Raw genomic sequence first — 10,694 nt, forward strand, 5'->3', positions numbered from 1 at the left:
TTCTTTCTATCCCCGTACTTTCTCGTTCTTACGGAGTTGTATTCCCTAGGTTATGCAGTTATCTTCCCTGGCCTGACAGTAGTCAAGGGAAAATCACCTAAGCTTTTTCGCCTTTGCTCCTTCTTTCCGGAGTGCACTAACGGAAAACCTGAGAGAATTCTTAGCTGCGACATATATTTTTAATAATGTGGCATTAGCTCATAAAATTAAGGTATGCCAGAGTAATTTTATACTTAATAAATTATTAGTGTGTATAAAGTGTATGCATCTTTTGTTATAAATATAATATAATATCATCTGCACCAAAAAAAAATCATTTTTTCTAACACACACACATACTTGAATTCACACTAGAAATAGACCTTCTTATTATCGGAATAGGTGTTTGGAACGAAAGAAAATGTTTTTCGTAAAAAAATGTTTTCTTAAAAATATTTTCATGAAAAATAAGTTATTTTCTTACTTGAATTCACACTAGAAATAGATCCTCCCATTATCGGTATAGGGTGTTTGGTACAAAAGAAAATGTTTTTTGTGAAAAATGTTTTTCTTTAGAATATTTTCATGAAAAATAAGTAGTTTTTTACTTATAATTTGGTATTTAGTAAGTAAGCCGAAGACATAGTCCAAGAAGTATCTCTATATAATCACAAACACTATGGGGGTTAAGGGGGAGGTGGGATGTGTCGGAGGAAATTAAGGGATCGGAGGAGTAGAATATCACTTATTGAACTTGTTTTTTCTATTTCCATTAGAGAACTCATTTTTCTCATTTTAAAGGAACTTGTTTTCCTAAATTAAAATGTTTTCGAAATTTTTGACCAATATGAATCACAAAAAAAAAAATAGAAATCCAAAAACATCATAAAGTTAAATATATGTACATCCCCAAATTTCTTTCTTACTTTTCAGGAGCATCCAAAGCTGTTTTTTTTTTTTTTTTTTGAATAAGATGGCTAATAATATCCTGAAAATTAGACATATATTTTTATTCCCCCTCCCCTTTGATTCCCTTTGTTGAAGTTATTGCTCATTTGGTGACTCGAACCCACAACCCTGGAGTTGTAGTTAGGGGGTGCTGACCAACTGACCTTACATATACTCACTAATTCAGGCAGCTACTCTCAGAAACACTGGATTCAATACATAATAGCTTTCTGAAAGGAGTTTTCAGAACCTTAGCCACCGTTGATGTTGACATTATAATTGGCAAAATTCTGATATAGACATGAAAATTTAGAAAACACTACAAAAAATGTAGGACGTACGCATTAAACAGACCAAATATTCAATAGTAGTAATCTCTTAATGAAAGTTGGACATTTCTTTTAATATCTCTTTAAATTTAAATCTATTAAGTAACCGGAAGGGAAAGAGGAAAGAAAAGAGGAAAATAGGAAGGGCACTTGCATTTACTCTATTGATAAAGTTAAAAAAAAAAAAAAAAAAAAAAAAAAAAAAAAAATCAATCGATGTCATTGGACTTATCCATTCTAATAGAAGCGGATTCAAATTCCAGGATTTGAAGTTTGTGCGTTTCTAATAATTTCAAATTAAAAATAAAAAACAAAACCAAAATAAATAGTGCTCTATTATAAGTTCATGCAGGAAATCGGACACCAGTCAAGGACGCAACAAAGCTTTAGCAGGTTCCATTTCTACTAAAAAAAACTAGAGCTTGTTTTCTTATTAGGTTTCCACTAATAATTCTTATATACTTGATGATTTTTTCAATACAAAAACAGGGTCTGCACCAACCTTATACCCTAGATCCTACCCTGCTTTCTAATATGACATTGAAGTTTCATATACACTTATCCAATAATATTAAGACAATTTATGAATCCAAATTGTCCCGAATCAATGAACCAGAGATAGCTCGAAAGTAGATCGCCTTTTCCCCCTTTTAAAATTGGTTCTTTTGAAGTGGAACTTACAAGTGTATCTTCCTATTTTACTTTTAAATGGAGCACTAACCTAAAAGATGAGAAAAGACAATTCTACTACCCTTTTTTGGCGAACTTTATAGGATATTATTTTCTGAAGGTTATGTCCAACTTGGATGGAGAAACAAGATCTCGAACGCATTAAAAATAAATGATAAACACAGACGTATCTAAAGATTCTTTTTAATATTGTCAGGGAGTTTTAATATGTGATAATAGTTTAATTACCATTTTCAAGATTTATCCTTAGTGCTTTGCAAGAGATTATCATTTCTGCCACTCCCGGCTTACGATAAATATTCGATCTTCATTTTATTTAGATTTAAAGTTACAGATTTGATTATAAGCGCAAATACTGTTTATAGAAATGATGTTGCATCTGGCTAAGATGAATATCTTATCATGACTATGAATTGCAATCAAAGTACAAGCTGAAAACTTTGAAAAGCTGTTATTGAGGGACAATTTGTAACTTTTTTGATTTTTTTAAAGAAAAAAGTAGACAAAAAAGTTTTATGGAGAAAATTTAAAAGTTGATCAGTGTAAGTTGACTAATAGCTGTCTGCTTTCGCGTCTGTTAAGTAAACCCCCATTCTTTAAAAAAAGAAAAAAGCGAAAAAAGAAGAAAGAAGTTCAAATTAAGAACGTAATAAAGTTGAAATTTTAATTAGCAGCCCTATTCTCTGAATAGTTTTCCCCTAATTGGTGTTTAATTTAAATCTTTCAACACATATATTCATATGTTTTTATACTGCATTTAATCATTTAGCCATGATTAAATATGTGTATCCTTATATTAATTATTATCCCGTAAATCATGCTCAACTAATGTAATTTAAGTTTAACACGCAGGGGCCGATTTAGTGCATAGTTTATGGGTTCATCCGAATTCATCAACTATAGCTAAAACTTTGTATGTGTTTAAATATTCACTAGATAAGTACAAATAATAGATATTGAATAGGAGCAGATCTAATGCATTGATTACGATTTCGTCCAAAAATAGTAACATTAATTTGGTTCAAATTATGTATATGAGTTTGAAAAATTCACTAAATTAGTGCAAAAAATATATTTCTGTCACAACGTCCGTGACACGTATTGTCAGCTTTGGGCCTTGGGCTGCACCAATTTGTCTTTTGAGCTACGACATATCCTGCTCCAAAAGCGTGCATACCATGTGAACTTGAGTTATGCCTTATATAGCTCTTCATTTTCCTCTCCTATTCCGATGTGGGATTCGCCTAGGGTGTCTTGTATTCTTCATCTTTAGAAGCTTTCAGTTCTGCTTGACCAGCCCTCATCAGTCCACCCTCCGTCAGAGACGTCACATATATCCACTCCCATTTAGGGACACAGCCTCCTCGTTGAGGTTTGCCCCGCAATCGTACTAAGGAGTATTGGCTTTGATACCATGTTTGTCACGTTCCAAGTCCATGACATCGTATAGTCCGCTTTGTTGCTAGGCCCACACGATTTTGTCTTTTCGAGTTACGCCATAAGCCCCAAAGCGCGTGTACCATATAAACTTGAGCTATGTTATATAGAGCTCTTCACTTTTCTCTCCCATCTGATATATAATTTCCCTAAGGTGTCATGTGCAACTCATTTTCAAAAGCTTGCCAGCCTAGAAGCCTGACAATCCTGCTTGACCCGTTGTCATCAACCAGTCCTCTGTCAGGGGCGTCACAATTTCGAACCCAACAAATCAAATAATTGTAATATAACTTCGAAATTGAACCCATAAAATTCAAATCTTAGAGTTGCATCTAACTTTGAATCCTATAAAACAATTTGGTCGTGCGAGAATTAAGGACTCTTGAAAATATATATTAGTTAACTATAATTTCGTGATAATCGTGTTTGTAAAAGCATATACCATATATTATTAAATTGACATAAATACTCAATATGAATAAGTATTTATCCACAAATTCATGGTATTTAAATTTTGAATTCACCTGTTTGACACAGGTGCGATGAAGTTTATGTGCTACACAGACCAAAAAAGGATCCGTAAGAACTGAGGCAAAAAACTCAGGATATTATATTTAGACGTCAAATGACTCAAATCATATCATTTGTACCTTTTTTCTATTTTCTAAATTCCAAATATACAACGAAAATCGTTCAAATATGTCTTAAAGTATTTTGGAACTACGAAAATATGACTTTCGTTAATAGTTTAGCTCACATATGTTTTTACCGTTTCATAGCTGGTCTAAATATGCACTTAATTAAACGGAAGCCCCCGATTAACTTAATTAGCTGATTAAAAGCAAAAAGGGTAGGATATATCTTTAAAATATGTAAAATTGAGCAGATATACCCTTTGTCTATAATACCCATGAATTATACTCATTAAAATCCAATTAAGGGGCTCTAGTTAAATTAACACATATTCAGACCAAATCAAACTATTGAACTGTAAGTGCATATGCGAACTCAACTATTAATGACAGACACATTTACTTAATTTCAAATACTTTAAGAACATATTTGATCTTTTTTCAAAATATACAATCATATATATATATATATATATATATATATATATATATATATATAAAAGCAGGACATAAGCCCGCTGATGTGACAACCCAAAAGCCCAGCATTTGCATTTATCTTAATTCTCAATTTTTTGCCTTTATTATATTATTTAATTAATTAGTTAAGAAAATACTCGACATATCCTTTCCATCTAATCCTAGACCACAAACCCACGCCCCTTTCATTCATACAATGCCATTACTTATTTTTTTACTTTGATCTTCATCCATTTCTAGTTCCATTACTTCTAATACTGTCATTTCCACGTTCCTTTATCAGCACTTTTTTACTTTTATACTATATTCTTCCACATTACTTTGCCTATACGCTGCCATTTCCTATGTCATTTACTGAGAATCAGTACGTATTTTTTACTTTTTATTTAACCTAATTATTAATATATGTTGTTGTTTCAGATAGTGGTTTTAGAGAAGCAGTAGGCTTTTTGAGGTGTTTAGAATTTCCGGTAAAGAAGATAACAAAGTTGATGAATTACATTTGTAATTTAATTATCTTTTTTGGGGTCATTGACACTATTATTTACATGATTTTTGTTTTCTGTATATGTAATCTTATGTATTGATTTTTAACAGTACTACGACTTTCATTTTTTGGTATGATTATTCTCTGGCGTACATGTATAGTGTCGCTCCAGCATTTTCTTTTTCTCTTCAATTTTTTTATTATCTATATGAATGATAAGAGAAACTAATGATGGGAAAGAACATGTTTTTATTCTTGATTTTGCTGAAGCATCAAAATTTTGCAAAAAAATTAAAGAAGAAAAAATGACAATTTGATTGCTGTTGAGAGAGCTCTTTTTTTTTTTTTTTTTTTTAAGTTGAAATTTTGGTAAAGAGAAAAAAGCATGCTGAATAAGGGGAGAATTTTTTATACTTTAATAAACATTTGAAGAATGCGCTTACGTTTTCACATGTACCTGCGCAAGGTTTACTAATTGAAAATTCTTCTTCAATGTGTTTATGAAGACAAAAGTGTAGTAACTCCAAAGTTAGAATACAATTCAAGAAATGTGTCTCAACACAAAGTAAATTCTGAAATTAAGACTTGACACTATCTTTTCAATGACCTTAAGAAGTTTGTTGTGCACAATACAAGTGAGATCGATTGATATTTATAATATTTTAATTAGGACTAATAGGCAACATAACTGTTACATATTCTCTCCTCAAGGACTCCACCATTGAGTAAGTACAAATGTAATTAATGCCTTAATCCATATCTGGTTTTCGGTCTTAAGCATTTTTTCTAGATTTTTTATGTATATTACTTATATATTCGTTTTTGTTTTCTTTTTGGTATTATAATAATTTAATCTCTCATTTTCTACTAAATTTTCGGAAAGATATTTCATAAATTTGTTGAAGGTGTGTAGAATACGCCGCGAAGACGAAGAATCCATTCTTTTTATGTATATATAGGGGGGGGGGGGGGGGGGAATTGATTAAAGAGTAATACTTTTATATCATTCATTGTCTTTTAATTTAAGTTGGAATATCGTCAACATATATGATTTTTACGAGAATATGCCTTTTGTTATTTTTAATATTAACTTTAGTTGAAATATTTTTAATATTTTTATTTTTTATAACAATTTGACGTTTGTTATTTTTAATGTTCAAATATTGGAGAAGAATAATTCGAAGTTCAATGAGGTCATTCGTGATCGTGCGAAGCACGAACAAATTAACTAGTTATACATAATTGGAAAATAGCACCATCCAAAGAGTAAAAAAGAAATTGTAGTATTAACATTAATACATTATCACATAGATATATAGAAGAGCCGGTTGGGGCTCATGTTTTCATCGTCCGTTCCACTTTAATTAAAAAAAAAATTGTGGGTCCCATCTCTTTTATATAGTGTAAAACAAATATTAAAAAAAATGTGGGCTCCATAATTTTAATTTTCCTACACGAAAAAAATTATGGGCCCCATATATATTAAACAACAATTAATATTAAAAAAATAGTGCAAATTAATAATGTAAAAAAAAAAAGTGTACCCCATATTAAAAAATCAAACAATATTCATGTAATGTCCAAAGTATCTCATTAAGTCAATAATGATGGATTCATTGCCACGTGCGTATTCGTAGCAAACACTAATATAATAAATTTTTAAATACGGGGCACAAACTACAATGTTATATTAATCGTATTTTGAACAGAGTATCCATATTGACAAAATCAAGCAATATATATATATATAAAAACAAAGTGAATCCCATATTAAAAAAAAAATAATGTCAAAAAAAGAGTGGGCCCCAACAACAACTAATATTAAAAAAAAATATTGGGCACCATATTAAACACCAACCAGTATTAAAAAAAAAAAAAAAGTGGAACCCACCACATCCAAACTCACGGGAAAAAAAAATTGGATCCCATATTAACAAAATCAAGCAATATTAAAAAAAAAAAAAAAAAAAAAGGTGAATCCCATATTAAAAAAAAAACAATGTTAAAAATTATGGGCCCCATATATATTAAATAACAACTAATATTAAAAAACAATATTGGGCACCATATTAAACACCAACCAGTATTAAAAAACAAAAGAGACAAGAAAAAAAAAGTGGAACCCACCACATCCAAACTCACGGGAAAAAAAAAAGTGGAATAGAATTTAATTACTTTTTCATTTTTTCTTTACTCTAATAAATGTGAAAAGAGATTAATGTCATAAAAAAATATTAAATGGAGATCAAATAATTAATAAGGTAAATTAGTGAAATTATAATTCCAATTGACGTTTCCTTAAAAAACCATGTAAAAAATAACATGACAAGTAAAATGAGTTAAAAAAAATATTTATTAAAAATTAAAAAATAGAAGTTCTTCATGGCCCCATATTAAACACCAACCAGTATTAAAAAAAATTGTGGGCCCCATATTAAACACCAACCAGTATTTTTTAAAAAAAAGAGAAGAAAAAAAAGTGGAACCCACCACGTCCAAACTCACGGGGAAAAAAAAGTGAACCCCGTATTAACAAAATCAAGCAATATTAAAAAAAAAAAAGTGAATCCCATATTAAAAAAACAAACAATGTTGAAAAAAAAGTGTTTAGAAAATCAAACAATTAAATCAATAATGATGGATTCATTACCACATGCGTATTAACCAATTAGTGGAGCAAATGAAATTATTGTACAGTAACATACTTAAAATACTTATATATTAAAATAAGATAGAATTTAATTACTTTTTCATTTTTTCCTTACTCTAATAAATGAGAAAAGAAAAAATAAGATAGAATTTAATTACTTTTTCATTTTTTCCTTACTCTAATAAATGAGATTAATGTCATAAAAGAAAAAATAATATTAAATGGAGATCAAATAATTAATAAGGTAAATTAGTAAAATTCTAATTCTAATTGACGTTTCGTTAAAAAAATCGTGTAAAAAACAACATGACAAGTAAAATGAGTTAAACAAAAAATATTTACTAAAAATTAAAAAATAGAATTTCTTCATTTAAATAGAAAATCAAATTTCTACATTGTTTCATTTTAAACATGTAAAATTAATATAATAATTTGAATTAAAATTATCCAAATCAAAATTTGATAAAAAAATTATATGTATTATTTTACTATTACTGCTATATAGAAGAGCCGGTTTATAGAGACAAGATTGTCGTCCGTGTTCGGTCCTACTTTTTTATTTAAGGTCAAAAAAATCCTTTGTGGTCCCACCCACTTTTTTATTTAAGGGCAAAAAAATGACGTTTTATACTTTATATTACCAACTCTTCTAAAAAGTAGATAGAAATACTTTATTATACTTCTATTTTTCTACAAGTAAAATGAGCTAAACCGAGAATATTTACCAAAATTTAAAAAATAGCATTTTTTCGTTTAAATAAAAAATCAATTTCTACTTTGTTTCGTTTTAAACATGTAAAATTAATTTAATAATTTGAATTAGAATTAGAATTATCCAAATCAAAATTTGATAAAAAATAATAAATATTTTACACCTTTAAATTAATCGAATTAAAATTGAAAGTATCAACTGATGCTTAAATATTGTTATTATTTTATCTCAAAGAGAGGAAAATAGTTTTCTTTTAAAGAAATCTTCTCTTTTAAAAAATATTAATAAATTTTCATAACAAACACGAATATAATAAAGTTTTAGATACGGAGTACAAACTATAATGTTATATTAATCGTATTTTAAACATAATATATATATATATATATATATATATATATATATATATATATATATATATATATATATATATTATCACTATCTAAACACAACTACATATACGTAGATACACTATAATCCGAAGTATTGGGCACGTGCGCAAGCCATCTAGTCACATAGAAAAACAACCACGTGCGTGCAAACCTCTTCGTCAAAAGTCCTGAAAACTCTCCTGTTAGAAACTTCATGGAAGCTCAAATCCCCGCAATAAATTTCAAACTTTCCTTAAACAAACATTACTATAATCATTCCAATCGCGAAACTTAGTTCCGTGCATGCACCACTTTTCTTATAAATATACCCCATTCACCCATTACACCAAGAATGTTCTCATCTGTTTCCTCTAAATTTCACTCTCAACAATCTAAACCCATCACCATAAGTAAGATTTTTTCATCCTTTCCAAAGAGAAAAAAAAGTAAACATGTTTGGAAGTATAGACTTTGAAAATGATTATACCCTTCTTGAATCAATTAACCTTCAGTTACTTGAAGACTGGGAATGGGAAAATCCAGTAACAACAACAAGCTCCGAAAATTCAACCTCAACTTACAGCCGAAATAACAGCATTGAGTCCAATACGTTTCCTGATTACTTGCCAAATGAATTTAATTATACAAAAGACACATTTCTTTCCGACATCCTTAATGATGGCATTAGCTATGGATCCCAGCTGTCTGATCTTGCAATCCCCGACGTCAAATTAGAGCCTCAAAGTTCAGTTCAACAACATACCCAGTATGATCCCACTAGGTGGGATCTGGAGAGAGTCGAGTGTACACAGACCTTACCCCTACCTTTACAGGTTGTTTCTGATAAATCCTCGGCTCAAATTTCAGTTCAATCACCTGAAATATGGAATTTTACGGAACTTGTCGCCCCACCGGAGGTGAAAGTGGAACCACCAGTAGTGGCAGCGCCGCCGCAGAAGCCGAGGCATTATAGAGGAGTGAGACAGCGGCCGTGGGGGAAGTTTGCGGCGGAGATTAGGGATCCAGCGAAAAAGGGGCAAAGGGTATGGCTGGGTACATATGAGACTGCGGAGGATGCAGCGTTTGCTTACGATAAGGCAGCGTTTCGCATGCGGGGATCACGTGCAATGCTGAATTTTCCGTTAAGGATTAATTCTGGTGAACCTGAACCTGTTAGAGTTGGTTCTAAGAGATCGTTAATGTCGCCGGAGCATTCTTCATCGTCGGATAATGCGTCGGGGAAGAGGAGGAAGAAGATTGCTCAAGGAGCATAAGTGGGTCAGGTTCGGTTTTCTCGATGATTACATATTTGGGTTTAAGAGTTCTGATAAAACTGTAGGCCTGTGGTTGAATGAATGAATTTCCATTGTAAAGTACTCCACTATGGCACTATCATAAGTTCATAACGCTGAAATTCTTCCTTTTCCCCACTTAATGATGTAAGCTTTGTTGAGAATGGTTAAATTATACTGTCCTATAATAAGTGTCAAAAAATACATTCATTAAAAATCAATAAATATAATATAGAGTTTACTAAATTATTTCTATTTTTTAGGTGATTTTTTACACATTGATCAATATTAAAGAAAACTACTTCTTTAATGTTAAGGGCATAGTTGAAAGCACTTATCAATTTTTATCTAGAAATACTAAAATGACATTTATTTTGAGTTTTTTTTTTTGCTAAGTTATTAGTACTTATTTTGGGAGAGAGAGCATTAGGCTAAAGATCAGTCAAACGTACAAAGGAATACGTAACATCTTCGCAACGAAATACATTGGATTTTTCTTAAGCAATGTTAACATTTGAAAAAGTGGATAAATAATCAAAATTTCCACAAAACAATGTCACATTACATTGGTTGACGTAAGATATACTAAAACTTACACAAATAACTACCTTTTAACAGTTTCTAACAAGTTATAGCTATAAGTTGAAGATTTACAATTCATAGCTGATTTTGGCTGTATGTCAGTTGTAT

The 10,694-nt window shown here is 30.3% G+C and overlaps 1 protein-coding gene across 1 annotated transcript; it reads left to right on the plus strand.

Annotated features, from left to right (window-relative positions):
• Positions 1–8,955: 8,955 nt before the first annotated feature.
• Positions 8,956–10,249, plus strand: LOC132638180 (ethylene-responsive transcription factor 2-like). Its single transcript, XM_060355149.1, has one exon. It carries the CDS (start codon positions 9,165–9,167, stop codon positions 9,984–9,986), a length of 822 nt encoding a protein of 273 aa, XP_060211132.1. The 5' UTR covers positions 8,956–9,164; the 3' UTR covers positions 9,987–10,249.
• The last annotated feature ends 445 nt before the right edge of the window (positions 10,250–10,694 follow it).

The sequence above is a fragment of the Lycium barbarum genome, chromosome 4, assembly GCF_019175385.1.
Source record: "Lycium barbarum isolate Lr01 chromosome 4, ASM1917538v2, whole genome shotgun sequence".
In the NCBI taxonomy this organism is placed as follows: Eukaryota; Viridiplantae; Streptophyta; class Magnoliopsida; order Solanales; family Solanaceae; genus Lycium; species Lycium barbarum.